This window comes from Myxine glutinosa, chromosome 11 (assembly GCF_964187855.1).
Source record: "Myxine glutinosa chromosome 11, kmMyxGlut1.1, whole genome shotgun sequence".
NCBI lineage: Eukaryota > Metazoa > Chordata > Myxini > Myxiniformes > Myxinidae > Myxine > Myxine glutinosa.
Window position 1 is genome coordinate 5,957,479 of NC_136271.1, and position 21,933 is coordinate 5,979,411.

Consider the following 21,933-nt stretch of genomic DNA (forward strand, 5'->3'; position numbering starts at 1 on the left):
CTCTCTCTCTCTGAATCATTGTCTCTCTCTCTCTCTCTGAATCATTGTCTCTCTCTCTCTCTCTCTCTGAATCATTGTCTCTCTCTCTCTCTCTCTCTGAATCATTGTCTCTCTCTCTCTCTCTCTCTCTCTGAATCATTGTCTCTCTCTCTCTCTCTCTCTCTGAATCATTGTCTCTCTCTCTCTCTGAATCATTGTCTCTCTCTCTCTCTCTCTCTCTGAATCATTGTCTCTCTCTCTCTCTCTCTCTGAATCATTGTCTCTCTCTCTCTCTCTCTCTCTCTGAATCATTGTCTCTCTCTCTCTCTCTCTCTCTGAATCATTGTCTCTCTCTCTCTCTCTCTCTGAATCATTGTCTCTCTCTCTCTCTCTCTGAATCATTGTCTCTCTCTCTCTCTCTCTCTCTGAATCATTGTCTCTCTCTCTCTCTCTGAATCATTGTCTCTCTCTCTCTCTCTCTCTGAATCATTGTCTCTCTCTCTCTCTCTCTCTCTGAATCATTGTCTCTCTCTCTCTCTCTCTGAATCATTGTCTCTCTCTCTCTCTCTCTGAATCATTGTCTGACTTTGGTTCACAGCAGGCCAAGTCTCGCACGAGCATTCGTGCGGCGGGATCTTAAATAGCCTCAAGCCCCTTGTGGGTGACACCAACAGTTCCTCTTCTTCTTCACAATCACCACAGTCTTTATATATCATGTATGTGTGAAGGTATTGTGGACAGGACCATCTTTCCGAAATTGGTTAATTTTAGATTTAGAGAGGCATGGAGTATATGGGGTGAGAGCGGGTAGTATCGGTATTTGTGCAAGTGAATGTGCACACATTTTGTGTCAACATGCATGGAGGTGTGCATCGATGATAAAAGCATGCAAAGACTAGAACGGCACTCAGTAGAGAGCATACCTCCGCCTGGTTGGCCATATCACTCATTGGTGAAGAATCACTTAAAAAATTATACTAGCTGGATCCGGCTCTTCACCAAAATTGAATCGAATCGTCCTTGTCAGACACGCAACCTGTCCAACAAGTTTCGTCCAAATCCATCCATAACTTTTTGAGATATCCTGCTATCTATCGTTTTGGCCCAATCTCCCAATGGTGAAGAATCACTTTAAAAATTAATTAATTCTCACATCCGAATCCATATTCAGATCTTCATCAAAAATGAATCGAATTGTCCTTGTCAGACACTCAACCGTTCCACCAAGTTTCATCCAAATCTTTCCACAACTTTTTGAAATATCCTGTTATGTATAGTTTTTGGCCCTATCTCCCAATGGTGAAGAATCACTTAAAATATTATAGTAGCCGGATCCGAATCCGGATCTTCACCAAAATCTGATAATTTCGTCCTTGTCACATACGCTACATCTCTGCCAAATTTCGTCCAAATCAGTCCACAACCTTTGGAGTTATTTTGTTCACAGACAAACAGGCAGGGGTGAAAACATAACCTCCATCCACCTTTGGTGGTGGAAGTAACTCTAACGGCACTCAGTAGAGAGCATACCTCTGTCAGGTTGAACAGTTTACATTTTGTATCCACTGATAGGTTGGATCTGGATTCGGAACTGAACCAAAATCTAATCGGCTTGTTCTTGTCACTTACCCAACTCATCCACCATGTTTTGTCATAAGTTCTCCACAACTTTTTGAAATATCATGCTATATATCATGCTATATATATATATATTCAAAAAGGGGACCGAAAAACAACAACAACCACAGTTCCCGAAAAAGGCCAACCCCCGCTTGCGGGGAAAAAATGGCCTCTAAAGGTGGTTTTTAAAAAATTTTTAAATCGTTTTTGGCCCTATCACTCAATGGTGAACAGTCACTTGCAAAAGTTAAAAAATATCGAATACGGATCTGTATTCGGATCTTCACCAACATTGAATCAATTTATCCTTGTCACACACCAAACCTGTCCACCAAGTTTAGGCTAAATCCATCCACAACCTTTTCAGATATTTTTTGTTTACCAAGTCGAGGCTCGTGTAAGAGCTAAACACATCGAATACATAATAAATGGAGCAGGAGGCAAGAGGAGACAAGAGGGAGGCACAATAATAGTAGAGAACAGGGACATCAGGAGATCTGTGGAGGGGAGAGGGCTGGGGCAGAGTACACGGGATAAACAAGATTGACACTGCAGGGGATTTCAGGAAAGAAAACAGGGAATTTGAAGGAGATGGATTTGGGGTGGATTAACGGGGGAAGAAAATATCAAGGTTGTGGATGGGGGAAGATAATAGATGGTGGTGCACAGCTGTTTTGAAGACCTGGAGGGAGGAGAGGGATTGAAGAGAGTGTGGGAGATTGTTCCAGAGGCGGGTAAAATGAGGAATGAAAGGGTGAAGGTGAGCGGAGAGTCTTGATTTTGGCAGGTTCACCAGAAGAGGGTTTCTGGCAGATCTTGTGCATCCTGAAGGAATATTTGGGGGACAGAGCAGGGGGAGCTAGGCCGGAGAGGAGACTGTAGAAGACAGAAAGACCACAACCTGCCTGCGGTGAGAGAGAGATAGGCCCTCAGAAGCCGCTTTATCATGGGAGATACCAATGATTCTGAAAGCTTTGGTTTCTACAGCGTGAAGCCAAGTTTGGTGTGAGGCAGGAGCATCAGCCCAGAGGGGAGAGCAGTATTCCATCAAGCTGCAGATGAAAGCTTTGTATGTGGTGAGAAGCTCAGTCGTGCCCAGAAAGGGCTTCGCACGATGGAGGATGCCCAGACGGCGACTGAAATCCCAGTTGGCGAAGATGTTGTACTATATGTATTGTTGCAGTTTTTCGAAGCCCGTTCCCGTTACAAAGGGGAGATTAAGCCCCCTTTTCCCTCTGGGTCTTCAAAACCGCGAGACTGAGTCGCCACTTCCGGGCAGACGTGGAAAAGGGTTTTGGGACAATTTCACGCGTACCTTGAGTACCCACGCCGCAGCGGAAGCGGGGATCGAGTCTCGCACGAACCACGTGTGATTGAGTACGCCCGAGCGGGATGCGTACCATGTGACTCGTGCTGTTACCTTCCTATAGAACCCGACTAGAGCGATCTAATTCGTACCACGCGAGACCAATGGTGGAAAAGCCAAAAGCGGTCGAATCAGAAGGAATAACAGGGTTTATTTACACTAGTTACAATGATTTGAAGGAAAGGAAAGGGACACAGGGCAGAACTTAAGCAGTCTTACCAAAGCCCAGACAATTGGCCCACTTACACACACAGGGAGATGGAGGAAGAATGTTCGCGCACCGAACGCGCCTGCTTCGGTCGCTCCAGGAACAGCTCACCCGGTCATGACCCTCTGGCGGTCACAGCACGTATCCCGGCGAAGGCAGGCAAGAGGGAAAATCCTCGCGGCGCGTAACAGGCGAAGGCAGGCAGGAGGAAATATCGCGCGTCTGTGGCCCGGCACGGGTCTCTTCACAGCGCGATTAATACTGCGCAGTGCGTGGGGAGCAGGGCAAGTTCGTGTACAACGGGGTTATGCGCATCTCCTTCTGAACTCAACTCCGAACTGACTCAGCGCGTCTCCTCTGGGGTCTCATCTGAGGCGGGGGGCTCTGAGCACAGGGTTATATCGCCCCGCCCGAGTCCGACTCGAATGTTCCAAACCCTGCCTTTTGCCGCAGTGGTAAGTCACTCCCCTCGAGCCCTGATTGGCGGCTCGCGCTTACCGACGGCTCCTCCTCTGCCTTTCTTCGGCCTCGGTCGACTTGTTCAGGCCTGCCGCGTGGTATTTCGGCGCCAAAAACCACCCAAAGCGCCACAAGGACACCTAATTCTCATTATCCTACTCAACGCAAAACTAACACAGGAAAGGACTACTCTTACATTTACAAAGAAATAACTGAGCTTAAGTTAGGCTACATGTTGTAGTGTAACTAACTAGGAGGGGAAATTAACCTTCATTATAAAACCACAAAACCGCAACTATATATACAGTCACGTGAAAAAGTAAGTACACCCGATGTAAAGTTTTGACTTTTTCAACATATTTCAACATACAGCTATTTGATCTTCATTTCAACAATATTGATAGATAAAGGTGATATAATATAACAAATATCATGAAACATTTACATTTTGTAGTCCATTGTATAATTTAAATAAACATAAATGCAAATTTCACATGTGGAAAAAGTAAGTACACCCCTACATTTATCACGACTTCAAATACCTAAAATTAGAATCAGGTGCATCAGCTCAGGTGCCATTTGCAGACATCGTTAGAACATTAGACATTAGAACATCATTAGAGAGGATCTTGGAGGAACCTGTCTTTTTTAAACCCCAGACATTCAGTTTGGTTTGCTCTTTGTTGTTGAAGTGTGCGGCGTCACCATGCCTAGATCAAAAGAGCTCTCTGAGGCCTTCAGAAAGAAGGTTATAGATGCCAACGAGTCTGGGAAGGGATTTAAAAAGATCTCCAAACAATTTGAAATCGATCATTCGACTGTCCGGAAGATCATCCACAAGTGGAGAAGATTCCAAACAACTGCCAACTTGTTCAGGCCAGGCCGCCCCAGCAAGTTCAGCCCGAGAGCAGACCGCAAGATGCTGAAAGAAATCTCTAAGAACCCCAGAATGTCATCACGGGACCTACAGGTAGCTCTTGCCACTGTTGATGTCAAAGTGCACGAGTCTACCATTAGAAAGAGGCTGCACAAATTTGATCTACATGGGAGGTGTGCCAGGAGGAAACCTTTGCTGTCCAGAAAGAACATCATGGCAAGACTAAAGTTTGCCAATGAACACCTAGGCAAAGATCAGCACTTCTGGAACAATGTGCTCTTGACAGATGAGTCAAAGGTAGAGCTAGTTGGCCACAGTACCAGAAGACATGTTTAGCGAAAACCAAAGACAGCATTTGACCACAAGAACCTGATACCAACAGGAAAGCATGGTGGTGGAAATATTATGGTTTGGGGCAGCTTTGCTCCATCAGGGCCTGGCCAGCTCTGCTGCATCAGGGCCTGGCCAGCTCACCATCATATAATCCACGATGAATTCTTCATTGTACCAGAGGGTGCTTGAGGATAATGTGAGGCCATCTGTCGGAAAGTTGAAGCTCAACCGAAGGTGGATCTTGCAACATGACAATGACCCTAAACATACCAGTAAATCCACCAAGGAATGGCTGAAAAGAAAGAAATTGAGGGTTCTGGAATGGCCAAGTCAAAGCCCGGATCTAAATCCCATTGAGATGTTGTGGGGGGATTTGAAACGAGCTGTGCATGCTAGAAACCCCTCAAACATCAACAACAACATCCAACATGCATTTTAAAGGCCATTTTCCCTACGAGAGCGGGGGTTAGCTTTGCGGTCCACATGACAATCTTCTCCATTTTGCCCTATTTTCTGCATCTCTCCTTGTTAACCCCCTTGCCCGCATTTCTTCTTCGACCATCTTTAGCCAAGTCTTTCTCGGTCTTCCCTGTCCCTCTACTTCCTTCGACATTCATTTCCATCACTCTTCTCAACCAGTCACTTTCATCCTTCCTCAACACATGACCAAACCATCTCAACCTGTTCCTCTTCACAGCATCAATCACAGGCTCTATTCCCATCATCTTTCGCAATTCATCATTTGTCTTCCTCTCTCTCAACGATACTCCGCACAGCCGTCGAACCATTCGCATTTCCACCCTTTCCAACCTTCGTTGCTGCTCTACGTTCATTACCCATGTCTCGCTCCCATAAATCATAACACTTCTCACACATGCAGCATACACCTTTCCCTTCAGCTTCAACGACACTCCCCTCATCATCAGCACGCCACTCAGTTCCCGAAACTTCTTCCATGCACATCTCACTCGAGCAACCGTTGCCGAGTCTGATCCACCTTCTCCATTCAGCATGTCTCTGAGGTAGCAAAATGTTTTCACACCTTCCAGCTTCACGCCGTCTCCAAGATCCAACTCAACATTTCCTCCATCTACAGCTCCCTCTATGCACACCTTACATTTGAATGTAGCTGCCACACAGGTTAATGACCCTCTCAGACCACTACATTTTTGATGAACCGACTCAGCGCACATTGTACATTGAATGGAGTTCACCCCGACACCCTTCCTACACACAGCACAGGGCCACTTCCCAGTTCTTTCCACCTCACCACATGCTTTACCACTTGCCATCACCTTCGTCTTTCCGATATTCACCTTCAGACCTTTTGTCTCCATACATTCCTTCCACTTGTTCATCTTTTCCTTCAGTCCATCCATACTTTCCGCAATCAACACCAGATCATCTGCATACAACAACTCCCACGGGAAACCCTCCTTTACATTCTGAGCCAGCACCTCCATCACAGCTACAAATAGTAGTGGACTTAGTACCGACCCCTGATGCACTTCCACCTTCACCTCAAACTCACCACTGTTCCCGTCCTTCGTCCTTACAGCTGTGCGCGCTCTTTTGTACATTGCCATCACTACTCTGATCAACCATTCCTCCACTCCTAACTTCCTCAATGCCCATGTCAATACTTTGCGTGGAACTCTATCGAATGCTTTCTCCAGATCAAGAAACCCAAGAAACAACTTCTTCCTCTTCTCCATGTACTTCTCCTGCAACTGCCTCACAATGAAAAGCACGTCTGTCGTTCCTCTTCCTGGCATAAATCCAAACTGCATTTCGTCAATCTTCACTTTCTTCCTTATCCTCCTCTCCCACACCCTTCCCAATACCTTCATTTTTTTAATTTTTTTTTGTATGCAGAGTCGTCAGCATCACGGCTGCGGTTTAAGAATATTCCAACAATATCCAAACAGAACCATGAAAACCATGAAAAACAATCTGGGAAAAGTCTCCAAGCGATAACGTGGATTTGAAAAAGAAGGAGCAGAGGCGGAAGAAAAACGAGATACAGGGGACGGGGTACAAGTCGAGACGAGGAGGAGAGCGAACAAGCACGTGTCCGGGAGGAGAGAAAGAATCAATATAGAATTCTTTGTCTCTCCGTTTGTCCTGTTTTTGAAAACGCCGGACAAAGGGTAAGATGCCCGCGAGAGGCAGGGTGGAGAAAAGAAAATCAAAGAAACAAGCAAATACTATGAAGGAAAGAACTTACACTCACAAAACACCGACGGGGGGGAAGGGAGCCCGGAAAGACCAGGCCGCGCACGAGGCGCGAATAAAAAACGACCAATCACACACAAATCCGCAACAACCACAAAACCAAAACTAAACAGAAACACACAACAACACACACACAACAAAACAACCAGCGGAAACCCGACAAAGACACGAATGGGAAAACACTCAAACTTCGATGCCGTGGAGAGATCGAAGCAAGCCTCGTCGCCCGAGGGACCCTCAAACATTGCACAGCTGAATTAATTCTGCTTGGAGGAGTGGGCAAAAATTTCTCCCAGTCGATGTGAGAGACTGGTCGACAGTTATAAGAAACGCCTACTTGAGGTTGTTTCTACTAAAGGGGGCAATACCACCTATTAGAGCCAAGGGTGTACTTACTTTTTCCACATGCGAAATTTGCATTTATGTTTATTTAAATTATGCAATGGACTACAAAATGTAAATGTTTCATGATATTTGTTATATTATATCACCTTTATCTATCAATATTGTTGAAATGAAGATCAAATAGCTGTATGTTTAAATATGTTGAAAAAGTCAAAACCTTACATGGGGTGTACTTACTTTTTCACGTGACTGTATATATATTTTGCCCTATCTCTCGATGGTGAAGAATCACTTAAAAAATTATCAGACCCAGATCTTCTTCATAATCTCTTCACTTCATCTATCATATACCCAACTCTCCACCAAATTTTGTCCAAATCCATCCATGCTTTGAGACATCCTGGTCACAAACTGTCAGGGGTGAAAATATAAACTCCATCCACCCTCGGTGGTGGAGGTAAACAACATTCATGTAATGCCTAACTATTTTATTATGAAGAAACACGTTCAAAATGTAATTTTATCAGCCCCAACTAATGACATTTTAAACTCTGTGAAAGAAAATCAATCACAATATATGTCATTTGTATATTTCTCAGGTAGATATGCTCTCTCAACATTTACGTTAACAATTACAATTTTAAAGCTAGCACAAATATTTTGAGTTACAGTTGAACATGTTTTGTTGGTCACTGATACATTTATGTGGTTTTGGTGGCAATTTTGTTTTTTAATGCAGAGGGTCAAAACACAATATTACAGCTTGCTATTTTTTTCATAATCGGCATTATCGGATATCGGAATCGGAATTATCGGAAGAATAGGTATTGTTGCTGACTTCTACTCAAAAATTACCCTGTAAGTTTTCAATGAGCCTTTTTCAGAAACGTGGTCTAGTCCATCTCATATCTGACACTGAGGGCCACCATCCATTGTTGGGTGAGTGGAAGCAGCATGTCCAAGGTAGAGTGACTTGGTCTGAAACCAAATTGGTGATCAGAGATGAGGTTGTTGGAGAAAAGGAATTATTTAACATCAACTGTGATTATGGATTCCATGACCTTGCTGTTGATTGGAAGTAAGCTCATTGGTTTGTAGTTAAAGGGATCAGTTAGTTTATGCACCTTTTATATAATGCAGTGATGTTGGTGGATTTCCAAGCAGATAGAAGACGACCTAGCACAAATGACAGGGTGAAAAGGGCAGAGAGGGTGAAAATCTTGTCTACCGCTCCCCTTATTATATGGTTTATGTGTCTGTTTGATTTTTTGTGTGATTAATGTTAGCTCTTTCACGAGCCTCGATCTTGTATACAAAAAAAATAAGGTCCTGTGTCGTGTCTGTGCTGTGCTGTGTGCATGTGGCGTCGTGCCATGTCCTTGCTGTATCTCTGTCTGTGTTGTGTCTGTGCGGTATTTCTTCTGAAGTAATACAACTGATTTATCAATGAATACAAAATCCCTGATAAACTTTCCTTTGAACGGAAAAACAAAACCGACCAATCTGTAGTGAACTTGCGACCGGCGTTTTAATCTGCACTACAAATACTGCCATCTTCACTAACACCATCTTCGTCTGATTCGCTCGCACAAGGCTCTAAATGATAAGGCTCCACAATTCCCCAGAAGTGTTTCCATCACTAATTTTGTCTCCAATAGTTTCTTCACAATCCCACTGATCATTTTCAACATACTGAGAACCTTCAGAGTTGCTAATGACGGAGGAATCAGGATCTGAATCCGAGCTCGACATGCAATGTTTCTTTATACAGATTTGGCATTTAATATGGAATATTTTTTTTTTCCTTGACTTGGGTTTAATTTCTTAACTCAGTATATCAATCTGGTGAGTTTCTTTTACACTTTGGTGATTTATTTGTTAAAAGAACCATGTCACTGATTGTCTGTCGCAGCAAGAAGTCAACAACAGGATTATATCACAGGTGGCGTGGCAAAATGTACGGACAGGTGCATTTGATGATTGGCTTCACAGTCGGGTATACAAGGGTTGTTGCGTTCTGTATTAGTGGAAAACAACTGCTGCACGTCTCCAAAAGTTATTGCCGCTTCCTCTGGAGATGGTCCGTCAACTCGACAATGCTGTTTGTCTTGGAGTGGTGGCTTTACAAAATTACGGCATGAAACAGCGTGCTATTGCTCGGCAGTTTGGCATCACTCAAGGTCAGGTGTCGAAGATCCTGAAACGAAATGCTCAGAGGGGTGTCCCTACTCCAATACCGAGGCCAGGGCGTCCCCGCAGAACCACAAGGAGGGATGATCGCCAGCTGCACCGGTTAGTCCGCAATGGCCATACCAAGTCATCTAATCGGCTTCGGGCTGAGTGGCAGCAACTGACAAATGTGCCTGTATCCAGAAGGCTAGTCAACCAACGACTGGTTCAAGCAGGCTATCGTGCCAGGCATGCCCTGAGAAAGCCACGCCTGACCAGACAACACCGCCAGCGCTGATTGCAGTGGGCCAGAGAGCACCGTCAATGGCAGCCAGGACACTGGAATCACGTGATCTTCAGTGACGAGTCTAGGTTTCTGGTCTATCGTCAAGATGGCCGCGTCCGAGTGCGCAGACAAGTGCATGAAGCCTACAACAAAGATTGTATAGTGCCAAGAGTCCAAGCTGGAGGTGGTGGGGTGACCGTTTGGGCTGCTTTTCATGCAGGGGGCAAAACTGACCTGGTTGTTCTGAATGGAAACCTGAACCAGTTCAAGTACAGGGCCATTCTGGAAGAAACATTGCTTCCATTTGCTCGTGCAGCCTTTCGAGGAAACTTTGTCTTCCAAGATGACAATGCACGGCCTCATCATGCTCGCATCCAACACTTTCTTGCTGACCATGGTGTTGAGCATATGGAGTGGCCTGCCATGTCCCCGGATATGAATCCGATAGAGAACTTGTGGGCAGAATTAACGCGTCAAATCGACCACTTGGACCAGCAGCCGACCTCTGTGCGTGAATTGCAGCAGGCTATTGTCACTGCATGGCAAGCGATTCCTGTCCAAACCTTGGCAAATCTCGTGAACAGCATGCGTCAACGTGTACGTGCTCTCCTGAATGCTCGTGGGGGTTACACGAAGTACTGAACTGTAATTTTACTGCCCGTAATCCCAGTCGTAATTTAACTTTTGTTTTTGTTAAAAAAAATTTTGGCTAATGTGCAAAATAAAGAGATACTTCTGGAAAACGTACAGAAGTTTAACACAGTACTGTCCATGAATTGAGTTCGATATCAGTTTCCATCACTTTCAAGGATCTATTTATTTGTTTCGAAATGTAAAATGTGGTTTTTGTTTCTTTTGAAGGTCACATTAACAAAATCTCGAATAATTTCAACATAATTCCAATGAACTTTTGGTTCTAAGACATCTTGAAAAGTAAGTTCACCCCCACAAAAAAAATATTCCATATTAAATGCCAAGTCTGTAGAATCCACCATTTGGATCAAGTGTGGTTCATCGTGTGAAGTCACTAGCGAAATCGAAAAATCGACACCTTTGGCCTCTTTTCGACACTTAGTAATTGTCAAAAAACAATATTTAAAAAATCCCCCTTCAAATTATACCGTGATAAAAATTGAAAATCAATGGTTTTCAGAAAAAAAAATGTCCGGGTTCCCTTTTGTCAAGGTGCCACCAGGTTTTGGGGAGGGAGACAAGCTTGAAAGATAAATCGTGTTGTTGGATAGATGTTGTTTTCTGACTCTTCTGAGAGTGGACACATACTTGTTGCAGACTTTTTGGAATGCTCTGAGATTGCCATTGGTTGGATTTGCATTGCAATAAAGGATTTCATGTCAATTTAGCCTAAAAGGATTTCATATCAATTTAGATAAAAGGATTTCATATCAATTTAGCCGAAAAGGATTTCACATCAGTTTTAGCCTAAAAGGATTTCATATCAGTTTAGCCTAAAAGGATTTCATATCAGTTTAGCCTAAAATGATTTCATATCAATTTAGCCTGAAAGGATTTTATACCAGTTTAGCCTAAAAGGATTTCATATCAGTTTAGCCTAAAAGGATTTCATATCAATTTAGCCTAAAAGGATTTCATATCAGTTTAGCCTAAAAGGATTTCATATCAATTTAGCCTAAAAGGATTTCATATCAATTTAGCCTAAAAGGATTTCATATCAATTTAGCCTAAAAGGATTTCTTATCAGTTTAGCCTAAAAGGATTTCTTATCAGTTTAGCCTAAAAGGATTTCATATCAATTTAGCCTAAAAGGATTTCATATCAATTTAGCCTAAAAGGATTTCATATCAATTTAGCTTAAAAGGATTTCTTATCAGTTTAGCCTAAAAGGATTTCATATCAATTTAGCCTAAAAGGATTTCATATCAATTTAGCCTAAAAGGATTTCTTATCAGTTTAGCCTAAAAGGATTTCATATCAATTTAGCCTAAAAGGATTTCATATCGATTTAGCCTAAAAGGATTTCATATCATTTTAACCTAAAAGGATTTCATATCAATTTTTCCTAAAAGGATTTCATTTCTCAAAGTAGAAATTTCTCGAATTTCTCTTAATTTCTCAAAAAAACCCATAATTTCATTCTGATATTATTTTCTGAGACAACGATTAATCACTAATTTCATTGAGAATTTTAACCCCTTGTCATATGATTATCAAAAGCATTAGCGGAATGTGCAGATGCTTTTGAGCTGCAAGTGTCTTTTTGTATCCTTTATATATATATGTGCACACAGCCTCTAATTCCATCTCTTTGACAGGTCACCACACAAAAAAACCAGGAAGCAGTGGCAGCACTTCCCACAGATTGGATCGTCTTTGACGAGATGTCACATCAGCATTGTCAAGCATGCGTGCGCTGCTGCTCTGCCATTTCCCCTGTTACAATTGCACTGTTCGCTGGGCCTGCTTGGCTGCCGAAAAATGCAATGAGCGGACTACAGTCCGTCCCATGTAAGCATTATTATCTCTTGCTGTAGTGTCCATTATATTCGTTTATGTGTACCAACCACATACTCTTGCTCATCATGCCCTGTCAAACCACATCTGTTGGACAGACATCATGTATTATATCAGCATCCACAACGGTTGGTTTGTTTCTTGAAGATTGTTGATGTTGGGTTGAAGTGGCTCTTATGTCTGTCTATCCAGCCCATCCATTTGTATCGATGTACATTCCGGTGCCAAAAAAATGAGCCAAGCTGTTTTTTTTTTTTTTCCCAAATTTGGAGCTAAAGATGCACACACAGTACATATTCCAGTTTAAATTGATTACTCATGTTACCGTAGCTAAAATCCATCTGCGTAGTTTACAGCAATTTTTATGAAACTATTTGTGTTTTAATAAATTTTGTTCTCAAAAAAAGTAAAATTATGAAATTTCTGTGTTTTTGTCTTTAAGGCCATTATCTCAGGTAAGCCCTGACAAAATAGATCAAAATTTTGCACATAAAAAGGACTGTTTTTAGTTGTTCTGTGTCATACAAAAAATTCAAATAATATTTACTGTTAGAAGTATACTTTTAAAGAACTGCAATGCATTTTTAGGGTGTTGTCATGTTTTTTGACTTTAGTGCATATGGAGTGCCTAAATTGCTCTAATTTATGACTTGTACAGTTAGTGTAGGTCATGTTTTTTGTGTTTAAATTTAGAAATGCCTCCAAAGAAAGAAGATCCATGCTGATGGGGATATTAAAAATCGAATTGCTTGTCTTCGTTAAGCAGGCAAGACATATTCTGAAATCCACAAGCTTCTGAAGAAGAATAACATCAGTATTTATCCACCTACCATAAAGGAAATAGGTCTACAGTTCCAGAAAACTGGTTCTACTGCAAGGAAGAAGGGGTCTGGCAGGCCTGGAGCCACTACAAGTAAATATGACAAGCGACTCAAATTGTTAGTTCTCCAGGAAAGACCGAAAAGCCTGCGGAAACTGTCAGAGGAGTTCAGTTCAGAAAAACGAGACTGTTTCCAGAAGGATCATCTCAAGAAGGTTGACTGATGGTGGTTTTGCCTCAAGTAGATGTGCTAAGAAGCCTCTATTATCTAAGAAAAACATTCAGGACAGATTGCACTTTTTGGCCGAATATGGTAACTGTGATTCCGACTGGTTTCAGAGAGATCTGTGGAGTGATGATGAATCAAGATTTCATCTTTGCAGTGATGCCCCAGAACGCTACCTTTGCAGATCTGGTGAGAGATTCAACCATGAGTACATTTCAACAACTGTGAAGCATGGAGGAGGTGAAATCGTGGTCTGGGTGCATTTTCGTCTGCTGGTGTTGAGAATCGCTGGGCCTATATTCAGCACAAACTTATTGGAAGGAAATTTGCAAATTCTGATCAACTTTGGGAAGCTGCCAAACATGTATGGACAATATTGACATTTCTCGGTGCAAGACGCTTTGTGAAAATTTGACCATAAGACTGTATAAATCAGTATGGAATCCGGATCTGGATCTGGCTACTATAATTTTTTAAGTGATTCTTCACCATTGGGAAATAGGGTCAAAAACGATAAATAGCACAATATCTCTAAAAGTTGTGGACGGATTTGGACTACGAAACTTTGTGGACTGGGTGGGTATCTGGACCAATCGATTAGATTTTGGTGAAGATCCAGATCCGGATCTGGCTACTATAATTTTTTAAGTGATTCTTCACCATTGGGAGACGGTCAAAAACGATAAATAGCACAATATCTCTAAAAGTTGTGGACGGATTTGGACTACGAAACTTTGTGGACTGGGTGGGTATCTGACAAGGACCAATCGATTAGATTTTGGTGAAGATCTGAATATGGATTCGGATATGAGGGTTATTAAATTTTTTAGTGATTATTCACCATTGAGTGATAGGGCTAAAACCAACATATAGCAGGATATCTCAAAAAGTTATAGACGGATTTGGACGAAACTTGGTGGACAGGTTGTGTGTGTGACAAGGACGAATTTATTCAACTAGCAACGGTACCCGCACTATGGGCGGGGCTTCAATTGGGAGGCCCAAATGAAAAGGTAAAATATCAGATTTTGGTGAAGTTGTTGGTGTGCCTCCGAGACACACCAAGACTGGTGTGCAGCTGTGTCACGTCCTTGTTCACCAGATCTGTAATTATTGGACTGCCTCCGAGACTGGTGTGCAGCTGTGTTACGTCCTTGTTCACCAGATCTGTATTCCTCGGACTGCCTCTGAGACTGGTGTGCAGCTGTGTCACGTCCTTGTTCACCAGATCTGTATTCCTCGGACTGCCTCCGAGACTGGTGTGCAGCTGTGTCACGTCCTTGTTCACCAGATCTGTATTCCTCGGACTGCCTCCGAGACTGGTGTGCAGCTGTGGCACGTCCTTGTTCACCAGATCTGTATTCCTCGGATTGCCTCCGAGACTGGTGTGCAGCTGTGTTACGTACTTGTTCCTGCCTCCGATAGTCCTCGTCTAGGCGAGCCTTCTTTCTTGCAACAGCTTCCTTGGACGTTTTCTTTAATGAGGCTTTCTGTTTGGGAGGCATTTTACCAGTTTATCTGAAACAGTACCCGCCCAGAAACACGTACCAGAGAAAACAAATCGTTTTGGCAATGGCCTCTCCAATATGCGATGTGTTCACGGTTTGAATTACTTCACGTAACGTTTGTGACGATGTTTTCATTGTGACAATGTTTGTGTTCACGGTAGTGTTTGATGTGACGGTGTGAACGTAATTTCGTAATGTTTTTCGTTTCTATTTTCGTAATTGTTCAATGAGCGTAAGAATAATGTTTAATGATCATTAAATGAATGAATGAATGAATGTTATGAATAATGCCATGGCGTCGCGTTGGCAGCATTGACAATATAAAAATTTTGCCAAGAACTTCAAAGAGAGAAATGGAACTTTTATCAGCAATGTCGTCTATCCTGAAGTTCTAAGCTGAAGAAGAGGTACAAAATCATTCCATTTTTTTTTTCCTAAAGAAACGCGTACAGTTGAGATCACAATTTGAAACACGATGGAATAATATTTACCGATATGAACAGTGATGTGGTTTTTTTAAAAATTGAAATTCTAAAATATTCTTTAAAATTATAAAAGAAATTCTAAAAGATACTTTTTAGATTTTGATGATTTTCGTGTGATATTTAACGGATGTTTATATAAATCGCGCCTCCAAATTGAAGCCCTGCCCTTAGGGCGGGTACCGTTGCTCGTCAAATATAATGGCGATACAATAATTTTTACCGCTTTGCTTTGAAGAACGGGAATGAAGGGGGAGGGGCGTGTTAATATGTCTGATTGAAGGCTTTGGGTGGTGGGGGGGCTTGAAGCCAGATTTTAATCTTACAGCCGCCATATTGGTGCTCATCGTCACTGCGATGCGAAGCGAAAGACGCCTCAGAGCTGTCACATTCACAATCGCTATGTTGTATGTACTCCCGATACGTGTTTCCTTCATTGTAAAAACTACCAAATCAACAGTTAAAAGGATTTTGAGCCGATAGGTGTTACGGCCTTGGCAAGATCGATGGAGAAGGCGATCTGTTAGCGTATACACCGCCCAAATAGCTATGTGAAATTCTCTCATGTAGAGATTAAACGTCATTTGAACTTTGGCCGAGGTCATTATTTACTTTTAATGATGTTTATATGCAAATGATGTTTAATGATGTATATATTGGTTTTGGGTCGTCCTTTCCGCATATCTCGTGGGATTGTGAGTTGGAGAAATGACGGGGAGGAGGTTGGGATTCTCTCAAGCAGGGATTCAACCCGTGTCCTTATAAAAGGTCTTTGTCCGAGGTCACCGAGTCCGATCGGTGCAGCTGTGCAGCGATCGGTGCAGCCATTTGTGCGGCACCCAGGAAAACAACATCGTCATAATGAAAACATCGTCACAATGAACGTTATGCGAACGCGAATGTTATGCGGGAGTCCAAACCTGAGAATGCTGGAGACCAAAGCTGAAATTGGAAAAACTAAATAGCCTATTTTACTCCTGGGGATCCCAGGATTACCCACCCAAAATATCGTCGGTTCAGCAGTTTTTGCGGTACCTTCAAACGGACGGACAGACAGACGGACAGACATTTGGTGAATTATAGTAAGATTTTGGTGAAGATCCGGATCCGGCTAGTATAATTTTTAAAGTGATTATTCACCATTGGGAGTGCCAAAAACGATACCAAGCAGGATATGTCAAAAAGTTGTGGGTGGATGACTTGGATTAAATTTGATTCTGTATTGTTGGAGATTGTTGCAGACAGCTAGCGGCTAGGGTGCCGGCTTAGGATCCTAGGATCCTGGGTTCGAATCTCGGTCAGATCGCCGAATTAATGCCAGGGGGGTTGACTCAGCCTGTCCGAATGACTCAGCCTGATTTCAAATTACAATAGTTGAGAAAAAAAAAATTGACTTTGCTAATGTGTTTTTGCCCCAGAGTGTATATCTATTAATGCAACGATGCTTGTTTTCTACCACAGGCAATGTAGTTCTGGATGAAAGCAGTGACAGTGGGGAGGATGAGACCATTCCACAGGATGAAGCAATCCTCCATCTCACTGATTGGCTGCAATTGCAAATGGAATCTGAGGTATAGCTCAAATCAGAAAGTTTTATTTTACTTGTTTCTATTCCTCTGTTATGATTTTGTAGAAAGAAAAGAAAACAAACGCACACTACATTGCCCTTTGGTTAATTTTCAGCTTCAACTTGGGATTTCTTCAACTGCAATACTTTTTGGAAGCAAATTGAAAAATATTTACGAGTACTTAAAAATTCCCAAGATAATGAGTCTTCATTGTTGTTTTGTTGTAAATCTGTTATGTAACCAGTGAGGTGAGCCCTCACCAAATTCTTTTCAACCATCTGAATGTTGTGAATGGGATTTCGATTGATGAAAACCTCCTCGAGCTCAGGTCCAACTTTTAAGAACTTTGCTTACAATGTCATCTGTTATGAACCTTGGCACATTTGGACCTTCAGAGATCGTTCTCGTTCGCTGATCTTTGGCATGAATAGTTTTTGATGCAAGTGTTCATACACCTTTCACACTTTCTGAGCTGGAACAACGTACAGACATCTTTTGCATCAGTTTCCATCAAAATCACCACTTCTCCAAGCCATGTTTAGTAGGCATCACTTGTTTTATTCAGCAAAAGCTCAACTTCAAAACATTAAATTTGCTTCTCAAAGATGATTCTGATAGGAGATAACGAGAATTGCAGGAAGAAAGCATAATTTCAAAATAAGCAGAGATCGAAGAAAGAATAGAAAGAAAGGGCAATTCAAGACGAGTTGTAACAAAAGGCTAATTACATACAAAATACTAACATTCGTTTCAAAATACCCCATTGTGCTGCCCTTTCATACCGGTCTGCCATCATCTCGCCGTACTTCTCATCTTCTACCTTCCACGCTAACAAGTGCCACGCATACCTCATTGTTACCTCCGCTACCGAAGGTGGATGGAGGTTATGCTTTCAGACCTGTCTGTCTGTCTGTCTGCGAACAGGATATCTCAAAAAGTTGTGGACAGATTCAGACGAAACTTGGTAGTCAGGTTAGGTGTGTGTGATAAGGACTAATGAATTCGATTTTAGTAAAGATTCGAATCCGGATACAATAATTTTTTAATTTTCTAAGTGATTCTTCACCGTGAGAAATGGAGTCAAAAACGATATATAGCATGATGGTTCAAAGAGTTGTGGAAGAGTTATGACAAAACTATGTGGATGAGTTGGTTAGGTGACAAGAACATTCCCTTTTGATTTTGGTTCAGGTCCAGATCCAGATTCATCCAATCAGTGGGATCCAAAGCGTAAACTTTTCAGCCTGGCAGAGGTATGTGCTCTACAGAGTGCCGTTCTGTTTCATTTTGTTGCCATGCCCCCATTCTCATCTCTATTATATCCTGCTTTGGTGATTGTTAGTGAATCTGTCTGCCTGTCCATTCATGGGTGTGCCTCCCTGTTGAGGGAGTGGCTACACCCATTCTGGGAGGGGCTACAAAAAGCAAATCTCCACCATTTTCTTTGCCTCACATACCTCTGAGTCATAGGCATTTTAAGATTCCATTTTAAGACTGAAACAATGCTTCTTCTATCATAACAAGTTACCTTTTGAAGAAACAAAGGTACATTTACAACTCATGCAAAGGAAACAAGGTAATGCCTGTTTCGTTTGGAGTGATCGTGGCAGCGGTCTATTATACACTGCCCAAAGAAGATGCGTTTAATCAAAAAAAAACTTTTGGTTTTCGCACGAGTTTTCAAGGTCGCATCGTGTGCAAGTACAGGATTAATAAACAAACTGTATTTCACGTATGCATGGACATGTAATTAACATGTGAAATAAATAAGTAAACACAGAGGGGAAATTGCCGAGAAATATTTTTTCGTTCTTTTAAAAAAAATAAGTTTTGTGCATGCACACTTCAAAGAAGTTTCTTTGAAATCTTTAATTTCAAAAATGTAATTTTGAATGCTGTAACAGAACCACCTTTGGAGGCCATTTCTCACTGCAGAGCGGGGGTTGGCCTTTTTTGGGCACCGCGGTCCCATTTTTGAAGCAATGTTTTACAGCCGGATGCCCTTCCTGCCGCCAACCCTGTTAGTCGCCCCTTGCGACACACAGGGAATTACCAGTGGACTGGTACTCAATTTGCTGACCTCGTAAGGATGACAGGCTGAGTCAACCCCCCTGGCGTTAATTCAGCGATCGACTGGGATTCAAACCCAGGATCCCAGGATCCCAAGCCGGCACCCTAATTTTGAATGCTGTAACAAAAAGAGTAATTTTGATTTTCACCGGACAGAAGGATGTAATGTAATGCCCTTATACATCGCCCATAAGACTTTTTCCCAGAGACTTTTCCATTTGAGCTCTATTCTTTATATAATCGGAATGTTTCATTCTTTAGACGTAGTCACAATAAAAAGTTGCAATTCTTTGTTACTCTGCATGTGGGGAGAGGGGCGGAGCTTCTTTATATGTCGCCACTTACTCATAGTAACGTCCATGTTGTGTTTGTAGCTACCATTTCCAAAAGGAATGAAAGAATGAGGGAACAGAACAAGAGTGCCAATGAACGTCGTGATCCTCTCCCCCTCCCCCTCTTCTCCTCAGTGTGATCCTCTCACCCGCTCCCCCTCTCCCCTGTGTGTGATCCTCTCCCCCTCTCCCCTGTGTGTGATCCTCTCCCCCTCTCCCCTGTGTGTGATCCTCTCCCCCTTTCCTCTATGTGATCCTCTCCCCCTCTCCCTTGTGTGTGATCCTCTCCCCCTTTCCTCTGTATGTGATCGTCTCCCTCTCTCCCCTGTGTGTAATCCTCTCCCCCTGTGTGTAATCCTCTCCCCCTGTGTGTGATCCTCTCCCCCTGTGTGTGATCCTCTCCCCCTGTGTGTGATCCTCTCCCCCTGTGTGTGATCCTCTCCCCCTTTCTTCTGTATGTGATCCTCTCCCCCTCTCCCCTGTGTGTGATCCTCTCCCCCTCTCCCCTGTGTGTGATCCTCTCCCCCTCTCCCCTGTGTGCGATCCTCTCCCCCTCTCCCCTGTGTGCAATCCTCTCCCCCTCTCCCCTGTGTGCGATCCTCTCCCCATCTCCCTTGTGTGTGATCCTCTCCCCTGTGTGTGATCCTCTCCCCCTCTCCCCTGTGTGTGATCCTCTCCCCCACTCCCCTGTGTGTGATCCTCTCCCCCTCTCCCCTGTGTGTGATCCTCTCCCCCTCTCCCCCTCTCCCCTGTGTATGATCCTCTCCCCCTCTCCCCTGTGTATGATCCTCTCCCCCTCTCCACTGTGTGTGATCCTCTTCCCTGTGTGATCCTCTCCCCCTCTCCTGTGTATGATCATCTCCCCCTCTCATCTGTGTGTGATCCTCTCCCCCTCTCCACTGTGTGTGATCCTCTCCCCCTCTCCACTGTGTGTGATCCTCTCCCCCTCTCCCCTGTGTATGATCCTCTCCCCCTCTCCACTGTGTGTGATCCTCTTCCCTGTGTGATCCTCTCCCCCTCTCCTGTGTATGATCATCTCCCCCTCTCATCTGTGTGTAATCATCTCCCCCTCTCACCTGTGTGTGATCCTCTCCCTTGTGCGGTGTGCGTGATGTAGGGGGACGGGGAGCTGGGAAAATTTGAGGTGTGGAAGTCACATTTTTAACTTGGTCTAATTACACTTTACAAACTGTATTTTCCATGTGCATGCATATTGCATATGCATTCACATGTTATCAGAAGTAAATAAATTGTGAAGATTACATCATTTCTGGATGTGATGAATTGCCAGTAACCATTTTGTAAAACTCTATGGGCAGCATCTAACTCCATATGTCCAAATGTCACACACGTCTATCCCCATGGATTTCCCACGGGTGCCCCACTAGTAATTTATTAAACCTGTCTAGGTGTGTACTTTAGGTGTGTAGTCAGCCTGAACATCAGAATGTTGAGGAAAATGTTGCTGGGAGAGCATATCCATCCTGGGGTAGATCAGGAGGGTCTTTGGACAGAGCATAGGGAACAATATCGGAGAAGAGGCGGTTAAAAAAAAAAACACCTACCATCAAACTCCCTGTATTTCAAAGCAACAGACCTGCTCCGTCAGGCCTCATCACGGGAGATTTAAATAATTTTGACAGCTTTAGATTCCGCAGAATCCAGCAGAGACAGATGTGATGCTGCAGTGACAGCCATAGTGGAGATGTGGAAGAATAAATGTAATGTCCTCCACTTTGTTGTGGTTTAATATGAAGCATTTATTTCCTGCAGGGGGGGAGAAGTATAGCTTGACTTTAATTACAACAGAAATACACAGATACTCAAAATCAATCAGCAATTACAGGACCATGAGTTGCCAGCATATATTTCTCCTCGACCCTTTGTTGAGAAGCCCTAAATACCTTTCCACCACTGAGAAGCAGCACACCAGGGAGCATAGTGGGAGGGGGTGGAGAGGAGCCAAGAGACCTTGGAAATATGGTGTGTTTGTGGCACAAGAATGAATGTCTGAATTTAATTTCTCACCACAGCCAGGCAGTGCTTGTTATGAGTGAGACGAGATATATTTACACAGCAAGGCTTTGAAGTCAGTGGACAGAATAAACTACGTAGGCTTATTTACTTTTCTTAGTCCAAGATGAAAAGGAATTGTTTTAGCTCACGTCCTCGCTTCGTCTAATGTTTTCCCTCTGACTGGAGCTATATATCTAATTATGAAATTGTAACTGCTGACATGGATAGGTTTTTTTCATTCAAGTTACAAAGAGGATATAGGTATGCTTAATATACAGTCACGTGAAAAAGTAAGTACACCCCATGTAAAGTTTTGACTTTTTCAACATACAGCTATTTGATCTTCATTTCAACAATATTGATAAATAAAGGTGATATAATCTATCTATAATTCCAGTAATCTCTGTGTGTGTGTGTGTCTGTGTGTGTGTATGCGACCGCTGTTTCTCGACAACTACCGGTCCGATATACTTGAAACTTGCCAGGTATATTGCTGGGGACCCGAGGATGTGCCTTTTCAAGGTTTTAAATTAATCGGACAAGT

General features: G+C 42.9%; 1 protein-coding gene across 3 annotated transcripts in view; it reads left to right on the forward strand.

The window, feature by feature from the left end:
- YTHDC2 (YTH N6-methyladenosine RNA binding protein C2) overlaps window positions 1-21,933 on the forward strand; it is a 155,290-nt gene that overhangs the window by 109,853 nt on the left and 23,504 nt on the right. For all 3 annotated transcript variants that reach the window (XR_013624886.1, XM_078786366.1, XM_078786367.1), the window contains exons 24-25: window positions 12,169-12,361; window positions 16,865-16,974. Coding sequence is in view for 2 of the 3 variants with exons in the window: in XM_078786366.1 (XP_078642492.1) it covers window positions 12,169-12,361; window positions 16,865-16,974 (303 nt within the window). In the remaining variant the exon portion in view is untranslated. The remainder of the gene's footprint in view (window positions 1-12,168; window positions 12,362-16,864; window positions 16,975-21,933) is intronic.